The sequence below is a fragment of the Nycticebus coucang genome, chromosome 21, assembly GCF_027406575.1.
Source record: "Nycticebus coucang isolate mNycCou1 chromosome 21, mNycCou1.pri, whole genome shotgun sequence".
NCBI lineage: Eukaryota > Metazoa > Chordata > Mammalia > Primates > Lorisidae > Nycticebus > Nycticebus coucang.
This window is the reverse complement of record NC_069800.1, coordinates 37,278,187-37,304,973: the sequence shown is the minus strand read 5'-3', so window position 1 is coordinate 37,304,973 and position 26,787 is coordinate 37,278,187. Positions and strand designations below refer to the sequence as shown.

The 26,787-nt window shown below is 47.6% G+C and overlaps 2 protein-coding genes across 3 annotated transcripts; one reads left to right on the top strand and one right to left on the bottom strand.

Moving 5' to 3' along the window:
• Positions 1-2,455: 2,455 nt before the first annotated feature.
• TMEM74B (transmembrane protein 74B) lies at positions 2,456-7,406 on the bottom strand. 2 transcript variants are annotated; one of them, XM_053573782.1, is made up of 2 exons: positions 7,044-7,406; positions 2,456-3,444 (listed from the first exon to the last, which is right to left on the bottom strand). In XM_053573782.1, exon 2 carries the CDS (start codon positions 3,401-3,403, stop codon positions 2,705-2,707), a length of 699 nt encoding a protein of 232 aa, XP_053429757.1. In that variant the 5' UTR covers positions 3,404-3,444; positions 7,044-7,406; the 3' UTR covers positions 2,456-2,704. The 2 variants fall into 2 exon arrangements, with proteins under 2 accessions (XP_053429757.1, XP_053429758.1); XM_053573783.1 differs by having other exon boundaries at positions 6,807-7,233.
• On the top strand, positions 6,463-25,776 carry C21H20orf202 (chromosome 21 C20orf202 homolog). Its single transcript, XM_053573784.1, has 3 exons — positions 6,463-6,798; positions 21,938-22,103; positions 25,259-25,776. Exons 2-3 carry the CDS (start codon positions 22,038-22,040, stop codon positions 25,490-25,492), a joined length of 300 nt encoding a protein of 99 aa, XP_053429759.1. The 5' UTR covers positions 6,463-6,798; positions 21,938-22,037; the 3' UTR covers positions 25,493-25,776.
• The last annotated feature ends 1,011 nt before the right edge of the window (positions 25,777-26,787 follow it).

Genomic DNA, 26,787 nt, shown 5'->3' with positions numbered 1-26,787 from the left:
GAACTGGGGGCTGGAGAGGGGAGTAGGAGAGAAAGCCACAACACCAGTGTGTACTCTGCACTGGACAGCAGCAGGCTAGGATGGACAGTGATCAGATTCTGGAAGTGGTACTAACAAGCTCCACTGATGGGTAGGGCGTGAGGGGTGAGTGGGGAAAGGCAAAAGGGTTGACCCTGAGAGTTCAGGCCTCATTGTGTGTTTACGCCCTCCCCAACTGAGGTAGGGAAGGAGAGCGTCATTGTTCCTAGATCTCTTACCTTGCAGGTCTCTATTTTATCTCTAATCTGTACCATGCCCAGACTCAGAGAGGTTGAGTAACTTGCCCAAGGTCACACAGCAGTCAGTGGCAGAAACTGAATTCAAACCTAGGTCCTCATGTAACAACTCCAAAATTGATATCTGTTTTGATGCACCAGGAAAAGCAAGGTTTGAGGGTCCTGGGGGAAATACTGGGTGGGAGAGGCAATTCTGGAGGTGAGGCACATTCCAGCAACCACAGGGGCCCCAGGAAGACTCCACACTTACCACCCAAAAATCCTGTGAAGAAAGTCCCCAACTTCTTAAACCTGTTTCTAATTCACCAGCTGGAGATCTCAGCTGCAATCTTGGGGAAATGTTTTTGGCATCTCTCAAGTTTTCTTAATTCACTGACAAGGTAATGACTGCCTCGATCCATTATACACATTTTCTAAAGGAATTTCTACATTAGAATGCAAAGCAGGCTTCTCTGTCTTAGAAAACCTGAGATTCCTGGGTTTTAATCTTCAAACAGATTTAGGCCCTAAATATAATTCATTGCCTATAAACTGATAGGAATCGATGTTCCTAAATGCATCCACTCAACAGGTTTAAGTATCCAAATGAGTTCCCCACCATCACAGTAATCCACATGGCTCTGATTATTATTATTACTAATGTGGATTTGAAAGACTTAGCCCATTATTTGGCATGTCCAATTCTACTATAGTTTACCTAGAATGGCTCATATCACTTTCTACTCCTGGGCCTTGGAGCTGGGGAGAAATTGATAGCAGTGGAAGCTCAGGACTTGTGAATCTTTATCTCAGTGCTTTCTCTATCTCGTGCTTTGTTCTTTTAAACCACACCCCTTCAACAACACCAGGGAACCCAGTAGGCCAAGCTACATAACATACATCCCCTCCAGTCCTCCCCCAGCCCTCTGTTCCTGACAAAATCTGCCAGCAGGAGCAGATATTTGATCTGTCATAGAAGCTGTGATATTACACTGCCCAGATGTTCAATTCACAGGACTGATGGTTCATATTACAGCTGATCTACCCTACAGACCCCATCCCCTCACTTCCTACCCCCAAGAGGCAGAGAGGTTGGCCATGGTGCACATGGCCAGTGGATATGGAATAAGCAGGACCTGCACGTGGCAAGGGCTCACTGAAAGGGCCCTGTTAGAATCTTCATACAAGCAACCTAGAAGGCATACTGCTCTCGAAGCCCTCTAGGACCATTCCATCTGGAGGATGCCTCCCACAGTCCTCACACATCTGTATCTCCTTGCCCCCTAGGGCCTACTTCCTCACCTGCTCAGGAGTTTAAAGAGAGACTGGAGGAGCCTGGAAAGCTTCCACAAGAGAAAGAGAAGGATCGGCAATCAACATAGGCTAGCATGTCCAAGCCACCCGAAAGTGCCTGATTTCTCCCTAAACTGGGGCTGCTCTTTACTCCTAAGTGTGTGGGGGAGGGAGAGTAAAGTTACAAATACAGCATTAAATTTTTTTTGCCTCCTACTGGAATAAGGTAAGGACCAAGAGACACACTACTGAGAATGAGAAGGTGATGAAGGCCTGCATCGTGCTTAGGGAAATACAACAAAGCCCGTATCTTTCTTGTATAAAAGATCCCTCCTGCCCAGCGAACCAGGGGAAATTGTGCACTTGGCCCTGTAAAATTTGTCACTGCAGAACAACAGTCGCTGCAGGAAATTAGAACCCCAAACCAAATCCAGCCTATAGCAAACTTTGGGTTTAACCTAGCCCGACCATGAAGCTCTTTAGCTAGCTGACAGATCACTGAGCTCAGGCCAGAAAATGGCAGGGAGAATGGTTAGTGCCAGGGGGACACTTTCCTCTCCTCAAGGGATGGCCAGACAGAAGCTGGACAGAACTAGAGAGGCCCTTGGGTCATCCAATCCAACCTCTTCACTTTGCAGATAGGGCAACTGAGGCCTGGTAAGGGGAGGATCACAGTTCAGTCAGTGGGGATACTGAGAGGTCACCCCAGTGCTGACTTTGCCCCTCATTATGAAGCCACCTCCCCACTTGGGGCTAAAAGAGGCTGTCCGAAGGTCATCTAACATCCTCACTCAGCTGATAAGGACAGGCAGGTCCTGGAATTCACCAAGGCATGAGGAATGGGAAAGGCCATCTTTTAAGCAGTTCCCAATTTTTGGAAATGCCAAGAAACCTCATTTTCCAAGAGCAGCAGTTTCCAAATGTTTTGTATTTTTAGCAGCAGAAGCCATCTTCCAAACAAAACCTTATGCAAAACCTCAGCTACAAAACAGATCAATGGGCCACTTGCCCATGTGGGGCCAGGGCTGAGCCCTAGGCTCTCCCTCTAGCACCCATACTCCTTCCAGGGGGCCCTATATGGAGCTCAGTCCGAAACCTGTGGCCTTTGGGGTCACATGGCCCTGGAGCTAAAGCAGCCACATAAGGTAGGCTCTTACTTAAGAGCCCTGGAGGGTGTGGCCAGTTTCTGAGACCTGGACAACTTCATTCTCCACCAGGACATGGCCCCCATCCCCATTGAGCTGTCTCATGCGCAGGTTGATGGAGCCATACGTCTTCCTGCAGCTCCTGCCAGGGATGAAGGTCCGCCGGCGGTAGAGCTCGCCCTTGCACAGGGAGACCATCAGCAGCACCGACAGGAGCATGCCGCCCACCGTGAGCAGCCCCAGGCCCACGATGATGCACTTGTCCAGGTGGGAGCCCAGGCGGGCATAGTACATCTCCAGTCGTTCCATCTCCCGCGCTGTCACTGTGTCCGGGTTGACACGGGCCTCCCGGGGGATGGCGTATGCTGTCACCACTAGAAGGATCCCACTCACCAGGAAAACCAGGGCAGAAATGAAGCCATAATCCACCGGACGGCTCACGGGCTCCAGGCCTGGCCCCTCCTCTGAATGTAGAGACACATCGTCCCTCTGGGATCGGGGCAGTGAGGGGATGCCCCCTGGAGGGCTGGGGGAGCTGCCCAGTCTGGTGTTCCCAGGGTTCTGGAACTGAGTTTCATTCTCCTCCAAGGAGAAGCAGGCATTCTCCACACCCTCTCTGGTTGGGGCTACTGGGCCCAGGGGAGCTAGTCTCCTTGGGGTGTGGGGACCATTGCTCAGTGTCTTCAGTTCCAGACCAGGGGGAGATGCCATTGGGAAGGAGGGCCCCAGCTCATCCCTTGGCCCCTTGGCAGCTAGAAGAGAAAACAGAGAGTCGAATTTAGCAAAACTCAATCAAGTACCTTCTGGTGGCAGGGCATCACATTTGTCCTGGAGCATGTGAAGGTACGTCAGGCAGTCTGTGTCTGTGAATGGCCTTGGGCAATTCACTTATCCTCTCTGGGCTCCAGTTTCCCCATCTATAAAATGACAATAATACTACAACCCCTTGCTTCAGAGTGCTGGTACAGGGAATGAGATAACCCATATAAAGTACCCAGAACAGCAAGTGCTCAGTTAGTATGAGCAATGAGCTACTATTATGATGGAGGGGATTTAGATAGAGTGCACATCAGGCTCGAATCTCAGCTTCACCAAACTTGATGAAGTGATGTGATTTTTCCAGGCTCAGTCTTCTCATCTGTCAAGTGGGAATGAAGAAAATGCCTTCCTCATAAGGTTGTTATGAGGATTTTATAAGATAGTATATATGTGGTGGAGATGACAAAGATGTAGGAACAAAGAGGAGAAAGCCAAAGAATCTTCTGGGGATTGGTGACATTTGAGCCAGACCTCAGAGGATGAGTTGGAAATTCTCTAACAGTGAGACAGGATGAGGACATTCTGGAAAGTGGAACAGGATGCCTCAGAGGTCAGCTGGGGCCAGCTCACAAAGGACTCTGAGCCAGGCCAAGAAGCCAAAGAGTGACAGGGAGCTGAGGTATTGGAGCAGGAAGTGCTGAGATTGCCTAGCTTTCAGAAGATAGAAGAACTACTGGGATGTGAGGGAAGAGAGTGGAGGATAGGGGTCCAGCAAGGGAGCCAGCAGGTTCGAATGACAGGGCTAAGAGGACAAAGAGGAAGGAGCAGAGTTGAGAGCCATGACTAAGGTCAAAGTCAAATGCTCTTAATGTAAACAGAAGCAGGGGGAGGATGTGGAATAGGAACACAGGAAGGGAAGGGAAGCAGGGGGCACATTCTGTGCTGCAAAGAGGTAATGCCTGGCCAAAGTCCCTGAGCACACACCTGCATAGACATTCCATCAAAGGACACCAACTTACAGCCCACGGGCCATATATGGCTCAAAGAAGTTTTGCTTTGCTTTGTTCCTGATCTTTTTATTTGTTTTTGGTGAATTAGTTGCCAATATATAAAAAGAAAGTATTTTACATTTTAAAATTTGAATATCTGGCTTCTCTTACAAAATGAAGAATTTGGCCACCCTAGGCCCCTAGTCCCTCACAACACTCAGCTGGAGTTGGCAATTGAGTCCTCCTGTAGGTAGGTTTAGCCTATCCCGACCAGTTCCCACCTCAACCCCCTTCCCAACCTGGCCCGTATAATTCCTGATCCCACAGCAGAACTATTCCATTCCACATACATACTGATTTCTGATGGTACATACATCCAGGGCCCAAGGCACACAAGACCCTACACAGCACAGAAACCCCCCAAGTGCAGAGTGGTTCGCCCACTGTACATACATACACATGCACAAATGATTCTCTGCATTCTTGTGCTTGATTTTATTCTGTGGTGTTCTGTGGCTGTGTGGAGGGGGCGGATAAGCAAATGAATGAAGTGATAATGAATGAATGAATGAAACTCAAAGAGCCTCAGTGTAGAAAGGCATATTTTCAATCTTTCTGACCTTCCTTCTAATAGGAACTTGCATCAGACACTTCTTAGCACACATAGGGCCTTTCATCTGAGTACAAAGCCTATTTCCACTTACAAACCATTTCTATCACTACATCCCTCTTTCCAAATCCCACTTTAGTAAATGTTTACTAAGCACCTACTACCTGTTGGGCCCTGTACCCTGCACCTCCCTCAGTATCTTGTACACGTATAAACCTCACCAGCCCCTCAATTAGGAATTATCTTGATTTTATAAACATGGCCAAGATCGCACTGGTGTGTATGTGGGAGAGAGGACAGGTTGAATGCAGATTCTGTAATTACTATCCGCTACAACTTTGCAAACCCATACCCTGGTGTCATCATTCTGCCCTCATTCCCTGGTTCTTCCATCCCTCACTTGTAGACCCTCTACTTCATCCAACTGTTTAATAGCAACAGTGAACATTTCAAGGGCAGGGATATGCCCAAATACTATCTGGGTTACCAGCTCTGGCCCAGATGGTTCTCACTTTCCAGTGAATAGACAGAAAGGAAAGGTATGTTAGTGCTTTTTACTCTGAACACCTGTCTTCTGAAATGAAGACATTTCCTGAGTGCTCAGTCACAAACAGGCCCCAGCAGTGGGTGCTATATGGGTGCTCAGATGTGGCCCCACACCCTCTCCCTCAGCACCTTCCCCAGAACTACAAGTCACCAACGTGGTCCAGGAATCACTTCCCCAGACTGACACACTGATGCCTGCATGTCTCTGAGAAAACTGCGGGCACACAAGTTCTGGGAGCAGGGATCTCCTTCACCCTGCAAAATCTCAAAACTTTTTCAAGAGCATGCCAGAGTGAGGGGGCAGAGGCTCCTTCTCCCCCCAAGTTAGGATGTGTCTCTGATTCTCTCAGGCACAGGTTCGGAGATACCCACAAGGCCAGCCTATCACCCAAACTAAGCAAAAACATAAATTGACACATGTGCTGTGCCCACTGCCCACACCCCACAACCCTACTAGTTACCCTCCAATTTCATCTGCAGTCAGATCCCAAAGAAAACCCTTCAGTTCCACACTCAGCCCCCTGGGGCTGTCTGTCCCTCAGGATCCACAGACACCTGGAAACCACATGTGTGACCCACAGATCTGCAGTCACACTAGTACCCACACCCCAGGAGGAGTCGGGATTGGTTACACACACACACACATACACACTCATACTCACACAACTCTCACACCTTACTGCCAGGGCTGCTGAGATCCAAGCCAGATCCATCATGACCCGCAGGGCCCAACATCCCACCCACCTCCGGTACTGACTTCCGAGGAGACGGACTCACAGCGGGTGTGGATGAAGCTTCACGAAACCCAATCGACAGACACACGCAGGAGTTGTACACAAAGCCTTGGGGCGGGCAGATACGCACAGGCAGGTCCAAGCTGCTATACGCAAAGTTGCGCGCAGAAAGCCCCAGCACACCGGCCGCCCACCGCACCCGCGCGCCCGCCGGCCCGCCGTTCACACCCCCCTGCTCCTGCTTTGACCACAGATGCGACGGACCGGCCCAGGCCTGATTGGACCGGGCGGCGCCCGCAGCAGGGAGGACAGGCGGCCCAGGGAGGCCAGGCTCCGCTGGGGCCGGCACGCACCGGGCGCCTTGGCCGCTTGTCCTTCGGCGAGCCGCGAGGTCAGACTAGCTGTCCTGCGCCTCCAGCCCCCGCTTCGGGCCCTCAGCCTCAGCCGCCCCTGTAGCACCCTCCCCGCGTGAGTACCTGTGCGGGCCTCCCTCCCTGCCTCCCCACGCGGGAGGCGAAGGACGCCGGGCGGCCGGCGGGCAAGGGTGCGTCCTACCCCAGCGACCGCCCGCCTAGCCGGAGCCGGCGTCCGCCCGCCGGGGTCTGTCCTGCGGCGCAGCCCGGAGGGCGCGGGCCTGGCCGCCACAGCCTCGCCCTCCCTGGCTCCCGCCCCCTTCCCGGCCGGGCTCCGAGCCGCTGCGGAGGCGCACGTACCTGCTCGCGCGGCGCGGAGCCGTACGGCGGCGGCGGCCTCTTGGGGGCTCCGGGGACAGAGGGACAGGGAAAGGGGCGGGGGCCGGGGATCGCGGAGCGCCGCGGATGGAGCTCCGCCCGCGGCCGGCGAGGGCGTCCGGAGAGTTAGCACGGGGAGGGACAGGGAAGCGAGTGACGGGCTGGGGTAAGGGTGCGGGGGTACCAATCCATCCTCCTTCCCCTCGGCTTAGGGCTGATCTGTACCGCCAGCGACCCGGTTTAGGGAACTGAAGCTTTGAGTCCGTGGTCCCCGGGCACAGGGGATGGAGGAGCGGGGCGCGGGGGGAGGGATGGGGCGCTGCTGGAGAAGACCCCTCCCCCTCCGCCTGCCTCCCCCCACCGCCGGGGATCCCCCTATTGCGCCAAGCCCAGATGCCCTCCTCCCTGTTCAACCCTCCTCCTCCCCTCCTCGTTCACACAAACGGCCCCCAGGTAGGGGCCAGGGTCCTCTCTGAGGTCCTTAGGTCGGGACAGTCTCAGGCGCGCGCGGCTCCATGGCTCAAGGGCGCCACCTGAAGTTTGAAAGGAAGCATCTGACGAGACCCCCCTTCCCCCCTTCCCCCCTTTCCCCCTTCCTCTGCTCTTTTTTTGCCTCCGTGGGACAGTGGAGCGCATGGCGCAAGAGGGGTGCTCTGTTGGGGGCATTGACAATGATCACACGCACCCTCGTCCTCCAAGGCCCAGCTGTGGCGCCTCCGGCCCTGGTATGCCTGCCTGGCTTTCTCGCACACGCGCTCCTTCCCCTGGGAGCCCCTCAGCCTGGGCTTGCCCTTTCCCACATTATTGCCCTTAACTCTGACAATTGTGCCGTTCTGTTTAAATGCCTAGCTTCCTCCATCAGACTGGCGACCCCTGAAGGACAGGCGCCATGTCTGAGCCCCTGCAGATGGTTGAGAGTGAAGGTGCTGAGTGGAATGACTTTCCTTTCTAGAGCAGAGATTAAAGTGAGTTGAGTGAAATGCCCAGAGCACTATATTGGAGGAGACATTTCCGTTTTGGAAGCTCAGACCAAGTCCAGAGAAAGGTTTGGTCTAAAGATTGTAGAGTTTCCAGGAGGACTCAGTGGCCAGCTGACTGCAGTAGCCTCAGGCAGTTCCTCCAACCTCTCTGAGCCTCACTGCCCACCTCTGTCTATAGGGATCATAAAAATGCAGGCTTTGGGGCTCTGGAGATCTGGGACGGCCTGCAGAGGTAGGCCACCTGGAAGAACAGGCAAGTGAGATGGCCCTGTCCGGGCTTCTCAGCCACCTCCTGGGCAGAGCTTGACTGATCCTCCTCCAAAGGCCTGTGCAGTCCTCACCAGCCAGGAGACTGGAGGTCACTGTGGAAACTGGGTGCCTTTACCTTTGAGACCAGCATAGCACCAAGGCTGGAAAGGCTTTCTTCTCCTCACCTTCCAGAGGCCCTGACCAGTTGTTAGGGGCATCAAAAGGAAGTTAACTCTGGCATCACGCTCCTGTTCAAATCCCAGCTGCACCCCCACATTTATGTGCCCTTGTACAAAGGGCTCCCCTCTTGGAGTTCAGTTTCCTCAGCTGTGAAATGCACTTAGAAAGGGTGATGGGGATTAGATGAGAACCTTCTCTGAAAGTATTCACCATTCCTTCTCTCAGTGTGCACGGTCCTGCCTCACCGCCTTTGCCTTGGCTGTTCCTTCTGCCCGGAACATTTTTTGTTCTGATATCCCCATCACTCACTCTATTCCTTCACTTCCTCCATCTTTGCTTCAATGTCACTCTTCCTGGACCATCCTTTTAAAAAATAGCAGCAGCACCCTTTACTTCTGACATTAGTTGCTTTGTTTAGTGCCACCTGCACTAAAAAGTAAGTGCCAAGAAAGTAAGGGCTTTGTCTGTTTCCCTCCCTGCTGTGTCCCCAGATACTAGAAAAGGGGCTGACACCTAGGAGTTCCTTGATGAGTACTCATTGAACAGAGAACAGAGAAAGTAAACAAATATTTATGGAACACCTATTATATATTGGCTAACTAGGGAGCTTGACTTGGTAGACTCCATCCCTATCCCCAGGAAGCTCATATTCTAGTGGGAGAAAGAGATAAGTGAATGTAACATTGCAGCTGTCATAAGGGCTACCAAGCTGAGGCCACCTCAGTGTGCAAGCCTCGAATGAGGGCGCTGACCTAGTCTTGAAGATAGGGCTGGATTTCCTACAAAAGTAAGGATTGAGCTGAGATCAGAAGGCTGAGGAGAAGGCAACCAGTTAAAGAAGGCGGGTCAGAGAAGTCCAGCAAAGGGATTAGCATGGACAAAGGCCCCAGGGGGTAGAAGAGAGTATGGTGAGTATGAGAGTTGAAGGAGACCGTGTGATGGTCATGGAGGGCCCATTAAGGAACGTGCTAGGGGATGAGGCTGGACTTGTCAGCAGGCCAGGTCACCGCAGAACCTTATAGGCCACAGAGCTTGTTCTTTATCCATAAAGCAGTGAGCACCCACTGATGAAAATGGGTAAAGGGTTAACAAAACCTTTTCCTCTGCATGAGAATTTGACCTTTGGTTAACTGTCAAGCTTTGTTCCCTGGAAACAGATAAACATATGTCTGCTATGTTACTAAGCAACGTTCCTTATGATAGAAAATGACCTCCTGAGGAGGAGGCTAGAATTATCCATGTGGCGATGGTTTAGAATTGGAGATATCAGAATGAATTTGTGTTTAGCTTAATATAGATGTAGATGATAACATATAGAAATAGTAATAGATATGTATATACATGGGTTAGCATACACATATATATTTCTGTGCTCTGTCAGCTGAGAGGGTCTAGAAGCAATGATCTTCCATAGCAACAAGTGCACGTAGTACAGAGTTCTTGGTTTCTAAGACCATTCTCCAATAAAAGGATCCAAGCCTCCTTGGAGAAATGGCTGTTTCTAGGACTTGGGCAAGAAATATATTAGAGCATAATCTTACAGTGCCAGAGAGTAACAAAATACTAAACACACACAGAGACAACAATGGACATATGTCCAAGAACACAGGAGCCAAGTAAAAGAGCTCCCAATGGGCTCAGTGCCCGTAGCATAGTGGTTACAGCACCAGCCACCTGCACCGAGGCAGGTGGGTTCAAGCCCCGCCCTGGCCAGCTAAACAACAATGACAACTGCAACAAAAAAATAGCCGGGCGTTGTGATGGGTACCTGTAGTCCTAGCTACTCAGGAGGCTGAGGCAAGAGATTTGCTGAAGCCCAAGAGTTGGAGGTTGCTGTGAGCTGTGACGCTACAGCACTCTATCGAGGGCAACAGGGTGAGACTCTGTCTCAAAACAAACAAACAAAAAAGAAAAGAAAGACCTCCCAATGGCTGGGCTCAGTAGCTCACACCTGTAATCCTGTCACTCTGGGAGGCTGAGGTGGGTGGGTTGCTTGAGCTCAGGAATTCAAGACCAGCCTCAGCAAGAGCAAGACCCTATCTCTACTGAAAAAAGAAAAAAAGCCAGGTGTTATAGTGGACACCTGTAGTCCCAACTACTCAGGAGGCTGAGGCAAGAGGATCGCTTGTGCCCAAGAGTTTGTGATTGTTGTGAGCTATGACACTACTCTACCCAGGGTGATAGAGTGAGACTCTGCCAAAAGAAAGAAAAGAAGGAAGGAAGGAAGGGAAGGAGGGAGGGAGGGGAGCTTCCAATGATGAAAGATGGAAAATTTTGAGCAACAAAATTAAGTAATGTTAGATTGTAACAGACAGTATGAAATAAATACCCTATGAATAAATACCCTTGAATCCATACTAATAGAAATAACTGAACAAATAAACCTGACACACCTCATTCATATGATCAAAGTCAACATCAACAGGTCAACATAATAATTAATAGTATATACCTTCGATATGATGTGAAAATGGCAACTCACCTCTGTGGTCTTCCTCCTAAAAACCCATAACCTTCATCTAAGTATGAGATAAACATCAGACACATGCCAATTAAAGGACAGTCTACAAAATGCCTGATCAGTTCTCAAAACTGTCAAGGTCATCAAAAACAAGGAAAGTCTGAGAAATTTTCACAAACAAGAGGAACCTAAGGAGACAAGGTAACTAAATGTATGGTATTTAGTTAACTAAAAGTGTGGTGTCCTCAATGGGGTCCAGGGACATTATGTAAAAACTAAGGAAATATGAATAAAATATGGGCTTTAGCTAATAATAGTAAGTAAATATTGGTTCATGAAGTGTAACAAATGTGCCATACTAATGAAATAAGTTAATAGTAGGGAAAAGTGGGTGTGGAGCATATGGAAACCCTCTGTACCAAGTCCCGATATTTCTGTAAATCTGAAACTGTTCTAAAAAAAATAAAGTTGTTGTTTTTTTTTTTTTTTTTTTTTTTTTTGTAGAGACAGAGTCTCACTTTATGGCCCTTGGTAGAGTGCCGTGGCCTCACACAGCTCACAGCAACCTCCAACTCCTGGGCTTAAGCGATTCTCTTGCCTCAGCCTCCCGAGTAGCTGGGACTACAGGCGCCCGCCATAAAGTTGTTGTTTTTAAACACCCCTGGTAGGTTAATTGCCTCTGGACTGGGAGGAATTAATAAATACCTAGTGGAAAATTCATACGTTGGGCTTCCTGAGCATGGTTACTTGTGAAACTAGGTAGGGCCAAAGATTTTGGCTCCCATAGGACATGGAATTTTCCCACAGCACTTGATGGGGATTTCCTCTTGCACCTGAGTGATACTGCATTGCTGGATAAAGTAAGGACTCTACCCAGGAGGAGCACCTGACAGCTGAGTGCTGTGCCTGTAAGCCGAAGTTCCTGTCCTATATCCTTTGAGTAGGTCAAGACCAAGTGTGGCTTATGGCCATCTGTTAAATCTGAGTGTGTAGTTGAACCTAAGAAGATCCCCTTGTGGGTACTGCAGTGGGTGAGTGACAAGTAGAGGAAGGATGTGATCAGAATTGCGTTGTGAAAAACCTTGGCCCTCTGCTCAGGTGCAAGGGAACTCCCAGGTGCAGTTATTGTGGTCATGTTGCCATAAAGCAAGCCCTCCGTTGGGAAGCTGCGATTCTGTGTCTGTGGAGACCTAGATACAGAGGGAGCATCTGTGATCTGTGAGAGAGAGAATGGGGACCTCTTGTAGAACGTTACAGTATCATAATTCAGAATTTCCCAAAGGGCAGGGGCTTATAACATGAGAAACCACCCCAAAATGTAGCAGCTTAAAGAAAATCAGCACTTATTTGCTCACAATTTGAGCTGGTCTCAGCTGGAGCAGCTCAACTCTTTTCTATGTGGTGTCAGCTGGGGTGGCACAAGGAGCTGGGAACTGGCTAGAAAAGCTCAGTCTTCACCATGTATGTGTGGGCTTGGTTCTCACTGTTAGTCAGTTTTTTCCGTTTTCTTTCACAGGGTCTGTCCACGTGACTAGCTGGGCTTTTTTGCACAATAGTGGTCTCAAGGTAGTCAGAGTTTTTACATAGCACTCAACTTTCTCCAGAGCACAAAAGAAGAAACTGTTGTACCTTCTTAAAGCTGAGGCCTGGAGCTGGCACCACCTTGTTTCTGCTGTGTTCTGCTGCTTCGTGCAGGTCAAAGGCCAGTCCAGATTCAAGGAGAAGGTATAAATGCAGGGAGGCATGGATCACTGGGGGTCATGAAAGTAAGTCTCCCACCATCTACACTCTATCTGCACACATACATTTCAATGGCTAAGTATTGATTTTAAATCATTTTAGAAAAATACACCACTATTTTGTGAAACCAGAGATATCATGGATAATATTGCTTAGAGTAAGGGCAGAAAAGAAATGAATCATATGAAGTGAGTGCAATAAAGTCTGCTGATTTCCTCAGTATTCATTCACCTTTTATCCCACTGGAATAGAATCCTTGATCAGTACATAGTAGCTGGCATGTTGCAACCAAAACAAGGATTCTGTTTCTTACCCTCCTTTGCAGTTAGGAATGGCCAAGTAGGGGATAAGCCATTAGGATATCAGAGGAGGTGATGTGGACAAAATGCATTAAGGGGCCTGAAAGGAAGGGAATAGGCCCTCCTTCTCTCCTTTTGTCCTTCCTGCTGCCTGGATGCAGACCTGAAGCTTGAGCAGCCCTCTTCAAATCATGAAGTGGAAGTCCATTAGAATGGGAGAGCAATCAAATTTAAGGAACCTGGATTCTAGATGACCAGATGGAAACATCAGCCTGGGATACTTTTATGTATGATAGAAGCAAACCCCTCTTTTCCCATAAGTTACTATTACTTGGGATTTTATGTCACTCAGAAGAAGTAGCCCTAGTTCATAGAGTCAGTTTAAAGACAAATATAAGTAAATCAAAGTGGAAATGGCAGCCAAAAAATTAGGAGGTATATGAGTAGCTGAACCAGTGTTCTAGGTGAGAGAACTGTGAAACCGCCTTGCAGAGCATCCAAAAGGGTGATTTAAAAGCAATGAGTCTCACTCAACCCAAGTGACACTGAGGTGTTGCTAGGTCAAGGGAGTAGAGGAATGAGGAAAGTGTTCTTGGAAGAGGAAACAACACTTAAAAGGCTCAGAGATGACATAATACTAATAAATTATTTGTGCATTTATTTTATTTGACAAACACCTATAACTCTGCCCATGTGCCAGGCATATGTCTTACAAATGTTAATTCATTTAATTGTCTTAACCACCTTATCATGTAAGTGCAACTATTATCCTTATTTTAAGGGAAGGAAATTGAGGCATAGAATGATCAATAACTCTGGTTATTAAAACATGCATTTGGTATCTCACAGACCTGGGATTCAAAACCAAACCAGCTCAGTGCTTGTAGCCACTATGCTAGGTTTCACTGTAGTTTTCAAAGCACTCACAGAATTCTTGAGCTGTTTTTAATGTCACTTTCATTTTCATGTTTGGGAAAGTTGAGTGCCAAGGAGAGAAGAAATTGACCTATGGCCACACTGAAGTAGCAGAAGTCCCAATCAGACCCATGGTATCTTGCAGAATGGTGACTTCCAGATTGATTAGGGGAACGGAGATAGACCTTAAATCCCAGGGCTTAGTAGCCACATGCCTGCCCTCCCACACTTCACTCACTTTCCCCCTGTTTCTCAGAATCTAGCTGAGTTAAAGTGTTTGGGTTTATTTACTTGTTTCATACCCACCAGGCTCCAGCCTGCTCACTGGTTTTGCTGGAGCTCTAATGTTTCATGGAGCAGCCGTGATAGCATGGTGATGGGACATGGTTCAAGGATTTGAGGAAATTAACCAACATGCACACTCCAGGTCCTGAAAGGAGCATCCACAGACACACCCACGTGTGTCTGGCAAACCTTCAGGCCACCTAGCTGGCATTCCTTCCCTTGCCACCTGGTCTGACTGGAGCTCCCAGCCTTGGGGAATAATGAGCTTGAGTTTTACATTCTGTCCCTGCTGTGGAAAGAGAAAGGAGAGGAACAGAGGAAGCAGGGAAATTGAGACCCACACTCCCATCTTCTGCAAGAGTAAGTGTCCCCTGCCCCCCACCCTGGCAGCTTGCACTGTCATCTCTTACCCATGTGCCAGGATGGGGCCTGGCACACCAGCACCGCTTAGGTAGCTAGGTTTCAAGCCATTCCCTTGGGAGAGGTTATGCCCAAAAAGAGAGGAGAAGGAGGAAGCTGGATGGAAGTTGTTGATGGAGCAACACCAGTGTGGCAGTCCCTTTTTGTGTGTTATCTCACTGGCCCCGCTACCAGGGGTGTCCAACCTATTTTCTTCTCAGGGGCACATTGGGAGAAAAAGAGTTGTCTTGGGCCACACATTAAATATACAATCGCTAATGAAAGCTAATGAGTGAAAAAAGAAAAAGGGGGCGGCGCCTGTGGCTCAGTCGGTAAGGCGCCGGCCCCATATACCGAGGGTGGCGGGTTCAAACCCGGCCCCAGCTGAACTGCAACCAAAAAATAGCTGGGCATTGTGGCGGGCCCCTGTAGTCCCAGCTACTCAGAAGGCTGAGGCAAGAGAATCGCTTAAGCCCAGGAGTTGGAGGTTGCTGTGAGCTGTGTGATGCCATGGCACTCTACCGAGGGCCATAAACGGCTCTGTCTCTACAAAAAAAAAAGAAAAAGAAAAAGGGTCCATGCATAATTTTCATGACATCCAATACCACAAATAAGCAAAATGGGCCTCACATAACTTCCATGTGGCCCAGGGGCTGCAGCTTGGCTAACCCTGAAGTGTAATCCAGAGCTCATTCACAAGGAAAGGAAATTAGAGCTCAGATCATTCAGGCTACTTGCCTCAGAGTCACACCCAAGGCTAGTAGAGGCCAAGGGATGCTGCTTCCATTAGCCCACTCTGCTTCACCAGAGTCTCCATCACCTCACCAGGGTCAGGGGCTGCCCTTTATTCCCAACAGAAGGGGAAGGATGGAGTCCTAGATACATGGGCTTGGGACAGGTATTGAAGACACAGGTACACAGGAAGCCATAGGCACACATGGCGTGTCAAGGAGACATGAATGGGGTTCAGAAGCATTTGCTACAGAGGTACGGGTAAGTATGTTCAGGACCCACAAGGACACACAGAGGACAGATGATTACACACAGAGCAGAAGAGCTAGTACCCATGTACAGCTCAGGAGTGTGCAGAAAGAGGTGCAGGGAGTCGTGCACACAGGACACATGTGGATAAGGCATTGTCATTGTCCCTTTGTGGGGCTATATCAAAACACTCGAGACTGGGGAACTTGTAAAGAACAGAATTATGCTTCTTACTGTTCTGGAAGCTGAGAATTCTAAGATCAAGATTCCAACACTGGTGTCTGGTAAGGGCTTCTTTCTGCTAGGATGGGGCCTTGTTGCTGTATCCTCACATTGCAGAAGGCGGAAGAGCAAGAAAGCACCCCCTTCAACCTTGAGCCCCTGGATGGCTGCTAATCCCCTTGATGAGGTTAGAGCTTTCGTGACTTAATCACCTTCCAGTGGCCACACCTCTTAATACTGTTGCACTGGGGATTAATTTTCAACAATTTTGGAGAGGACACCATCATTCAAACCATTGCAGACATGTTGTAGATTGAGTTCCTCTGGAAGTAGTGCCAAGACAGGCTTTGGAGTGGCAGTGGTAGGATTTAGAAGGTCGTCCCAGGAAGCACAGTAGAGGGATGGAGAAGTGAGATGGGAAGGAAGGGCAGCCCATACCCTGTGGAGACATCAATAGCAAGTCATTACTGTGGGCAATGGCGCTCAGTCCTGCTGGATCCTCCCACTTGACAGCTGAGGGAACGGAGATGCTTAGCCACTAGTATTGGTTTGTCATTGCTGAGGGCTATTCCCAACACTTCTGGCCCGTCCTATGCACAGGCTGAGCTAGTACAGATTCCTTGCACTAGGAAGCCATAGGCACCCATGGAGAAGATATGTCAAGGAGAGATATGGATGGGGTTCAGAAACATTTGCTATAGGATACAGAAGTACATGGCATGTATGTTCAGAACCCACAAAGACACACAGAAGGCAAATGAATAAATTCTGTCCTTTCTTGTCTGGGCCAAAGAGAGCTATAGGAGATAAGGAGCTGCAGAAAGAGATGATGGGTCCTCCAAAACAACTGCATTCTCTCTCCATGCTCCTCTGGTTATTGTGATGGCATGTGTTTGTCTGGTAGGAAAGGAAGGTGGGAGGACTTGAGGGCTCTCACAGTGCAAAAGCTTCTCTTTGCTAGACTTTCATCTCATTTATATTTTACAAAGGGATGAGGGCTAAGGTGCCCAGAATAGAGAGAAGGCAGCCTTCAAGGGTAGGAAGAGCCCTGGACTAGGCACAAGGGCAGAGCTAAAGGACATCTCTGAGCCCCTAATAACTCTGCCCTCATGACTCAGAGAAGATCACCTACTGCTCTTGTATCTTGATTTCTTCGTCTACCTAGTGAGGGTCACAGAAGTCCTCTCTCTGCTATGGAAGGAGCAGATATGATCATGAACAAGATAACACTTGGAAAAGAATAAGACACTTAAATACATAGGTTGTGGTGGTGGGGTGTGTGGGAAAGGCTTGGATGAGGAAATTAGGGAACTTGGCTCTGTTCTAGCTCTGCTGCTATATTGTTAGGATATTGACTTGACTTCTGTAATAAAGAGATTCCAAATAATTGTGCCTTCAACAAAACAAAACTTACTTCTCTCTCATGTAAAAATCTTATTGGCAGTTGAGGCCGATATGGTAGTTCCCCAATCACAAGAAACCTGGGTTTCTTCCAGCTTCTTGTTCTGCCATCCTCTGTCCTTTGGTCCAAGATAGCTGCTCCAGATTCAGCCCTTGTCACTCACTGCCTTGCAGTCAGCAGGAGGACATGGGGGAAAGGGAGGCACCCTCCTTCTGCTTTTTAAGGGTAAAACCCAGATATTGAAATCATCACCTCTGTTTGTATCCTATTGGCCAGAATTTTATCACATGGCATGCTAACCTGCAAGGGACTCTGGGAAGTGTAGTCTTTTGCCATCGAAGGATAACCTGCTATTTTTGTCACAGCCCCTGACTTGCCGGGCACCCGCATCTCCAATGAGCCATAGTGTCTTCATTTACAAATTTATCCATTCATTTGTGTAATATACGAAGAGGAGTGCGTGCTTGTGTGTATGAGAAAGATATGTGATATAAAGAAAGATTGTTGAACCAGTTAGTTGCTAATGGGCCCTCTTACTCGCTGGGCCATAAGCCTTGAGAGGTCAGGTGTGAGGTCTTTCTTGCTCATCACTATATCCCTAGCACACAAGTCAGGGTCTGGTTCACGGGAGCTCTGTTACTGGCTGCCCGTGGGTGATGAATGGATGCTCATTCTGGCTTTTATATTGGGTAGTGACATTTCTCCTCACTCAGGGGCTTAAGTTCTTTTCTTTTCCAGGCTCCTCCCTTCACCTCTGCGCCAAGCCTTTCTGAGTCTGTAAAGTAAAATGTGCTCTGAACCAAAATCTTAAGAGTGGGGAAAAAATTAAATGAAAGTGCATCAAAACAAGTCAACCACAAGAAATGACTTTTCAAGGATAATTAGGTGTCGGCGTGGGACACCAACTCCAGAGCACAAGATTCTAACTGCCACATTCTCCTCTCAGTGCCACCACTATGTAGGGCAGAGGGCAGGCTGGACCTGGCTTGAGCCCCTGCTGGGCCCTTCACCATCTCAACAGGCAAGACCCTCCCCACGCAGGTCAGGGAGAACAGGTTCTAATTTGAGCTCTGTCACTGACCTGCGAGAGCAGTGGTTCTCAACCTTCCTAATGCCACAATGTATTTTCATTGTTAAAAAGGGGTCGCAACCCACAGGTTGAGAACTGCTGTGCTAGAGTAATCCTAGGGAAAGCCATGACTCTCTGAGCCCCAGTTTCCTCATCTGTAAAAAAGTTGTTCATAATGGGATTTACCTCAAATCGTCTGTGAAATGCATATAATCATGGTACCTGTCTCACAGGCAGAGGATCCTGAACTTTCTCAGTTCACAGCACCCTTAGCATCTTAGTAATTTTTTCACAGTGTGCCAGGGTTACCAGCCACTGCTAACCCAAACAGCCATTTCATGCAGAGCACTGCTGGTTAGGCCCTAACAAGGCGGGATGAGCCTACGTGCCAACATCTGGAGATTGTTTATTCACTTCCAGGGCCTACTGTCCAGGTAAGTTGGGGAACTGGACTCCATAGTACCAGTCAAGGACCCAGGGCACTCTGTGCACCCAGTGAAGTGTTAACTAACTATAAATTTAGTCTAGAATAAAAATGCTTTGAAGATATAACCACTTTAAGATAGGAAGGTACTGTGTGACTTTGTAACCTATGAGGGGGAACCTGTTTGACATGTACTGTGATGAGCAATCACATTGCTGATGTTTTACTGTGAATAAAATGTAACAAATGGAAAAAGGGGGTAGAGAAGTTATTTGGGGAGGTATCCCCACTGCTCTCTGGAATTACTGGTTTTCCTGTAAATAAAAGTGAAACTATTGATCTCTTATCTGCTTCTACATTGATTGACTCAGTTGACAGGCAAATGGACTCCTGGGTCAGGCAACACCAGGTCAAAGAAATACCTAACAATTGTTTATTAAATAGTAGCTTCAAAAAACTTAATGATAGTTGTTGGCATAGCATCCAACAGATTTTGTATTTCGCTCAAATGTTAAATATTTTTATGTGCCTCTGTGAGTTTTCTACAGTGCCAAAGGTGCCTGAGCACACAGTTTGGGAATTGCAATCATAAGGTTTTAAAGGTGAAATGAGGTTATGTATTATCAAGTAACTCACTTTGCCCAATGGCACGGGACAAAAGTGACATTGTGACAGTTCTGAGTCTAAGCCTTAGGAGGCGTTACATGGTTCCGCTTGCTGTCTTATCCTTTGCCACTGCCAAGAGAAGAGCATTCCCCAGAAGCACCATGATTCCAGGAGGAGGACAAGAGATTTGCAGAGCAAACTCAGACCATCAGATCTACAGCTCCAGGCAACAATTCCAGCCAACCCACATACTCATGAGCAAAACTAAATGATCATTGTTGGAAAGTATGGAGTTTGGATGAGGTTTGTCACAGAATTCTTGTGATAATACAACCTCTCTATCTGTGGCAAATACAATCTCTCCAAGAGCAGACCTGTTTGGGTCATTTGGCTACTACCCAGAAGCCAGCCCCATGAATACCAGTCACCCACAAGCCAGGGATCTCCCTCCTGTTTGGTCTGTAGATGGCTGTCTTGGGCGAGGGTGTTAATCTCTGTTCCAGGCAGTTGTCCTATGATTTCAAGGCTATGTGACACAAAGCCTGATGACCTACCTAGAAGGAATAATTTCTGGCTCCTTGTGCTCAGAATGGGTGTGGATGTGACAGGCAGGAATGTCTCAGATCCTCTTTGGTCCTGAAGAGTGACAATTAAACTAGGAGAAATTACACATATAATTGTGCCTGCATGTAGCAGTCAAAATGCATCTCAGGCTGTAAACCCTAGAGTGCAAGAAATGTGGCCTTCCTTGCAACTCACTTTGGTAACTATTTTTTGTTGTTGTTGTTGTTGTTGCAGTTTGGCCGGGGCCGGCTTTGAACCCGCCAACCTTGGCATATGGGGCCAGCACCCTACCCACTGAGCCACAGGCACCCCCCCCACACACACTTTGGTAACTATTTTGAGCTTAATTATGCCTAAGAGGGGGAAGATGAGGCACAAGTTCTCATAGAAAGTTTGGTAGAGCTAGAACCTGCCTACCTATGTAATGTCCCTTTTCCTGCACAGATGGTCTTCCCCTTGGAAAGAGACCCAGGTCCTACCTCCAAGCCAGTGGAGCCCCTTCTCCAGTCTCTCTGATCATATGGGCTGTGCTTCTGTACTTCACTGACTGAATACCCACTGCTCATAAGAAATCCAAGCAACATCTTTCTCCTACTGAGTCTCAACCTGCCTCCTGTACTCACTGTCCTAGCTCTGTCTTCTGGGGCTATAATAAATTTACACTCTTTTCTCTTTAATTTATGAATATTGTAATTTTTACTTCCATAAATTCTATTGAATTCTTATGCCTTTTAAAAGTATCTTTTTTTAAAAGTATCTTTTTTGTATGATTTGATTATTTCTTATATGTCTTTAATTCTTTTCAGAATATTTTTTAATTATCTTTATTTGAAGTTCTTGGGGAAAGAGAGGTCTAGTCCTGCTGTGGATAGTGCCTGTTGATTCTCACTCATGGTGGATAGTTTCCTTGTGTGTTTTGTCTTTTTGGATTATGAATTCATCTTCTGGAGAATTTTGTGGATATTTTGTATAGCCAGAGTTGGGGGCAAGTTCCTCTAAAATGGGTCAAGTTTGTTTTACCAGCCATCTCAGACCTTTTTCTTGAATCACTATGCTAATTCTTAGTTTGCGCTTCCTAGTTTATGTAGATAGAACAGATCTACATTTTTAAAAACTTATGCGAGACGAGGTCCTATTTCTTTTCATCATATCGTTAATTTGATAGTTATTTTCATTCACTACTACTAGGATGTCACCTCCAAGAAAGTAGGGTCTTCATTTCTCTGATTTTGGGTGATACCCCTAGTGCCTGGAGCAGAAGTTGGCAGACAGTAGACTCTCAATAAATGTTTAATGAAAGCAAGCGTTAAGGAATATTCACTTCACATTGTGATGTGAAGAATAAATGTGTAGCAATTAGGATTGAGTTTTCCTGCAAGTAGCACAGTGCCCAATAAAAAATGAGGTCTATTGTCTCACATACCAGGCAGATGCTGTTTCTGTAACTCAATGATTTTTAAATGTCTCTGCAGTTTTTTGTTTTTGGCTTTTGTCCTATGGTTGCAAGATGGCTACTGCAGCTCCAGGTGTGACACCCACATTCAAGGCAGAGGCAGGAAGAGGGAGAAAGAAGGAACAAAGGAGAAGCATCAATGGCATTTTTACTTTTATTTGGAAGATGAAAATTTTCTGGAAGCCTTACAGCTAATTTTTGCTTGGAGATCATTTGCTAGAAACGGGTGACATAGGTATTCCAGAAGTAAGGGAACTTGGAAAATGAACACTTCCCTTTAAGTTTATTATAGATAAGTGAATAAGGAAGAAAGGGAGTTGGGGAGACAGGTGGGGTCTGTGCCCCAAATGAGATATATAAAACACAAAACAAGCTCTCAAAAAGGAGCACCTATTTTCATAATAACATTTTTTTTAACCATTTTAAAGCTTTATGGTCTCTGTGATCCTTTTGGCATCACATCTTTTTGCCTTCTGGAACCATCAGACACCGAGGTAACTAGACCTTTCATGATCTCCCTTCCTTCTACCTTGTTCTGTTCAAGGTGCAAAAGCCCTTAAAAAAAAAAAAAAAAAAAAGCCAAATTACATTTTCCTATGTGAGCTACTTCCTGCTCTCATTAACTCCCTCTTCAATGATTTGGCCAGAACGTGCTGCCACGCTGAAGGAAGTGGAAGACTACACAAGTCAAAGATCCCTTAGGCCCATAACCAGGTCGATGTCAAGGTTGTTTCCAAGGACACTGAGATGAAAACAGCACAAGAGCCAACACTGAATCTTGGACAGACCCTGGAGTGGCTGAGAAAGGAGCTGGTAAGGCTTTGTATTTCTGTTTCTCTGTGTCCGCACTACCTGTTTTCCAAGGTTCTCTGGTCTTCCCTCCCAGGTGTCCCCCAGGCTGGGGCATGGGCCAGTCTCCCCTTTGGGACCAGCCACACAGAGCACAACTGTCATCTCCTGTGTGGGGATAAGTAGGTCATGGCCTATATGGGAGGCACTGGGTGTGGTGCTTGCCAGACTGGTTTCAGAATTACGCTGAGTCCTAGGTGTATGGCCCTTCATGGTGGCATTATCTCTTTGAGCCTCAGTTTTCTTATCACAAGATGGGGATGACAATAGTACCAATGCTGCAGGTGAGAGGATTCAGGGAAGAGATGCTCGAACTCAGTAGTGCTTGGCATGTGATGTTGACTATAATAATCCTGACACGGGGGGACCTGATGTATACCCATTGTCTTAGCCTGAGTCCTCTAGAAAGCAGAGACTCAAACAAGAACTAACGATTTATTTGGAGGTACAAGCCCAGAGTGTTTGGTGGAAGGAAATGGGGAGTTGCAGCAAAGGCCAATGTTACACCAGAGAGTGACGCCAGACATTGTGTCACCCAGCTGGCTACCCCCTCAGAAGGGACTTTAGGAGGTCTCCTGGTAGCTGGTTTACCTGCTGCGGGACGTTTCCGCACAGGTGGAAGGAGGCCTTGCACCTTGGGGGAGAGAGAACAGAGAGAACAGTTACCTGCCCAGCGGGCTGCTGTCTCTCTTCCCCATTGGTAAAAGTTTACCCCATGGGCACTCACTTGCCCAAATACATGTGTTATGTCACTTAGTCCCTTAGTGGCTATTCAGGAAGCTAGACCTTTTGCCTTTCAAGTCCAAAAATAGAGAGGAGCCCCAAAGTGTGTGGGGACAGCAGCCAGGAGAGAGAGGGAAGCAGTTCAGGGAACTCAGGAGAGCTTTATTTCCCAGTATGCCCACTCCTCATTCTGCAGAGAGACAGGATTATCTGGAAATGACCTATCTGGGTTGCCAGGCAACAGGCCAGCTGAGACCCAACCCTGTGTTCACCCCAGAAGGAGGGGCTGACCCAATAGGGTTTCTCAGGGGACCAGAAGATTCCAGCAGCAGGAGCTGCAGCCTTTCACAGTCCGCAGGCAGCCAGAGCTGGACAGCTGGCCTTCCTGAGTCCCCTAAGTGGCCTGCTTGGTGCCTGAACCCAAAGTACCTATTTCCCCACTGAACTTCCTCTCTCTCACCCATGAGGAGGGACAGTGAGGCAGGGGGCCCATCGACAGCACAGCCTCTCAGGGCCAACCACCTCCTTCTCCTTGAGGCCAAGAGGTACGGAGCCTCGAATCTCTTCCAGCTGAGCCTGACTCATAAACTTCCCATTCAAGCTTGTTTTTACCCCAATTTCATGAATTATGACTCCATAAGGGCCCTTCTGGAACCTACCCAAGAAGCCTCACTTGGCCATCCTCAGGGAAGGACCAGCGTTGGACAAATCAAGAAGGCCAGTGACTACCCTGGACAGCAGTCTGATGTCTCCCTCTTTTCCTGGGATTTCATGAGCCCCAAAGTCCTGGTGGGGTCTGTAAGAAGGGAAAGAGCTGTAGCCATCTTGTGACTAAAAAGCAAACCAGTCTGATGCCTGGCACCTGTCCATCAGGCAGGACGGAGCTTCACACTGAAGGGGTTGGGCAAACTGAGCCCAGAGCCTACCTCACTTCAGGGCCTCTTGCTTTGTGAGAAAAGACACTTCCCTACCATCGAAGGGGCTTAGTCAGGGTTTCTCATCCTCAGAACCAAAGGCATTGGGTCCATCCCCCCCTTAACATTGCCTCAGTGCTGGGTACAACTTTGTGGTCTCACAAGCACATCCCTAGAGCTGGTACTGAAGGTTGGACAAAAGTTGTGTGGGAGGAAAACCCTAGAATTGAGAAAACACAGGCTGAACGTTTCCAAGGAATTAGGGAAGGATGGCCCCAGGACCACTCACTTTGCTGCCTGAGGAGTCCTTGTCCTCCAGGAAGCAGGCTACACCTTCACCTTCAAGTTTTCTCTTTCTAGCTACCTACTCTCTGGATAGCGTTACCACTAATGCTTGAGTAGAGGATGCTGACTTGGTTTTCTCATCTGTAAAGTAATTGCTTCATCACAAAAATAAAACACTATTTTTAATGGAAAAATAATGCTAATAAGTGTCTCTTAGAAAGAGAGGGGTTGAGAATCTGTACATATTCTCTGATCATGTGCTGTGCCTTGACCAGCTTTGGAGGGGAAAACTGGGAACCATTCACAGTGGGTTCCTCCAGGAGGTGACCCTTGAGTTGTAGGGTGGAGTGGGGTGGGTCGGGGAGCCTTTTAACTGTATGCCCTTCTGGAGCTTATAAATTTGTGTATTACCTAGTCAGAAAATACATTTTAACATTTTGAAAAAGAAAAACAAAAGAGGGAAAGTGTATGGAAAACAATTTCTAGTGGATAATGGGAGAAAGAATGGAGACAGGTGAGTGGAGATAGTGGAGTTCTAATGCAGCGGTTTTCAAACTTTTTTTATTAAGGATCCAAAAAGCTTTTGTTTATGTGAATTATATCCATCCATATGGACTGAATTAGAAACCAAAGCTGAGAAATTCTTAGTATTTTTTACTGAGGCATTTAAAAATAATGATAAACTCATTACATGTTAATAAAACATTACTTATTTACAATAACTGTATTTTTCAAAGCAAATATTTAGTGAGAAGAGCAGCCCTGTTTTACATTATTACAAATTGCTTTAAAGTCTGACTTAATAGAACACAGCTGGAGTCTCATAGCTACTTCTCCTGCAATCTGTTGTGATACTACATGTCATTAGCTTCTGGAAAACTCCACTGTGTGCTCATAAGAAAATGGAAGTTAACAAAAGAAAACAATATCTTACATAGTAAAGGAAGCAATCTTGACCTTGCTGACGCCCTGAAAGGGTTTTCCAATAGGCTAATTCAACCAGTCATCATAAACTCCTTGAAAGGTAGGCAATTTGCTTTCTACTTTGCAATGAAGAAGGGAAGGCTTTGCTGGATATGCCTTCTGCAAGGCGTGCAACTCTCAAGAGGGCTTGTCTCTGATGAAACAGTGGTGGGAAGGGGCTCTATGGGGGAACATCAGTTCTTTACACAGCCTCCCACGCCTCTTCTCTCCTAGTCTGAGATGCAGATCCAAGACCAGAGGCTCCTGCTCACGCTGAGACATCTTCACAGTGTCCTGGAGGAGCTGCGTGCTGACAGTGCCCAATGGGAGGATGACAGGTCCAGTGGAGGAGCCTCCCCCATCAGGACTCGAGCAGGCTCTGAAGGCAGGCGCTGCCAGCATGTTTCCTCCAGGGGGCTGATTCAGCTCCTCCGAGGGGAAGACTGCAGACGAAGCTCCCTTCCTTAACTGGCCGTAGGTGTCACTGACATTAAACCCTCCTACCACTAGTCTAATCTTTGCGATATTTTGGGGGGACAGCATCAGGCTCTGGGTTCACCTCTGCCTTCATCTGCTGTGTGTCTCTGGCTCCATCACTCAGCTGCTCTGTGGCCCTGGTTCATTTTCTGTCCCTTAGGGTTTCTTTGGGAGGCACAATTAAGGTACTGGATATGAGAACGCAAATGTGTTATATGGCTTTGGCAAGTACCATGATCCTAATCTTGGGAATTTCTTAAAAGGGGATTGTTAAAATGTCTTTAAGAAGGAGCTAAATGTGAAATATTGGTTACCAGGTATTGCCATGGTGAAAAATTGAAACGTATTTTGATGACTTTGTGTCTGTTTTCTTGCCTTTCCAGCAAGGTTTCCCATTCCCCTTCATCTGCTAACAATAGGCCCTGTTGCCACTCAGACTATAGGAATGGACAGATTTCCAGGCCTGGCCAATTATAGAATCTATGGTTGCCCTAAAAACACGATTGCCTTATTTGGGGAGGCACGTGACTCAACAGAGCCAATCACAATCCTTCCCTGTGATTGCTGTCTGGGTGCTCTTTCTTTTTTATTTATTTATTTATTTACTTTTTTGAAAGAAAAAAGTTTTTCTTTTTTTTTCTTTTTGAGACAGAGTCTCACTTTATCCCTTGGTAGAGTGCAGTAGCATCACAGCAACCTCCAATTCCTGGGCTTAGGTGATTCTCTTGCCTCAGCCTCCTGAGTAGACAGGTAGCTGGGACTACAAGGCTCCCACCACATCGCCCGGCTATTTTTTTGTTGCAATTTGGCAGGGGCTGGGTTTGAACCCACCACCCTCGGTATGTGTGGCCGGGGCCCTACTCACTGAGCCACAGGTGCCGCCCTGGATGCTCTTTCTTTTACAAAGCTGAGGCTGCCAGTGACCATGTTTTCTGTCAAGGAAAGACCTGTCCTTAGTAGGAAGGAAAGAAGCTAATCTTCAAAGAGAAGTGGAGAGAGGGCCACACAAGAGATGGACAGAGAGTAAGAGTGCTGGCTTTTTTTAGTCCCTGGTTTTAGGCTCTAGTTTTGTGAGTTACCTCTACATTCTTTCCAGCAACGGAAGCCAGTAAATTCCACAACCACCACACACAGTCACACACACCAATTTGTTTTGTTTAAGCTGATCTGCGTAGCCTTTCCCTCATTTGCAACCAAAGTGGTCCCCAGGAATACAGTCCAGATGTTCAAAGAAGCAGAGGAATCATTAAGAAAATGGCATTTCGTTCACTCAGGGTTTGTGACAA

Excerpts from the sequence above, each read along its gene's own strand:
- TMEM74B (XM_053573782.1), bottom strand. The coding sequence starts at position 3,403 with ATGGCATCTCCCCCTGGTCTGGAACTGAAGACACTGAGCAATGGTCCC.
- C21H20orf202 (XM_053573784.1), top strand. The coding sequence starts at position 22,038 with ATGAAAACAGCACAAGAGCCAACACTGAATCTTGGACAGACCCTGGAG. Across the intron at positions 22,104-25,258 it reads AGTGGCTGAGAAAGGAGCTG|TCTGAGATGCAGATCCAAGA; the intron begins GTAAGGCTTTGT and ends CTTCTCTCCTAG.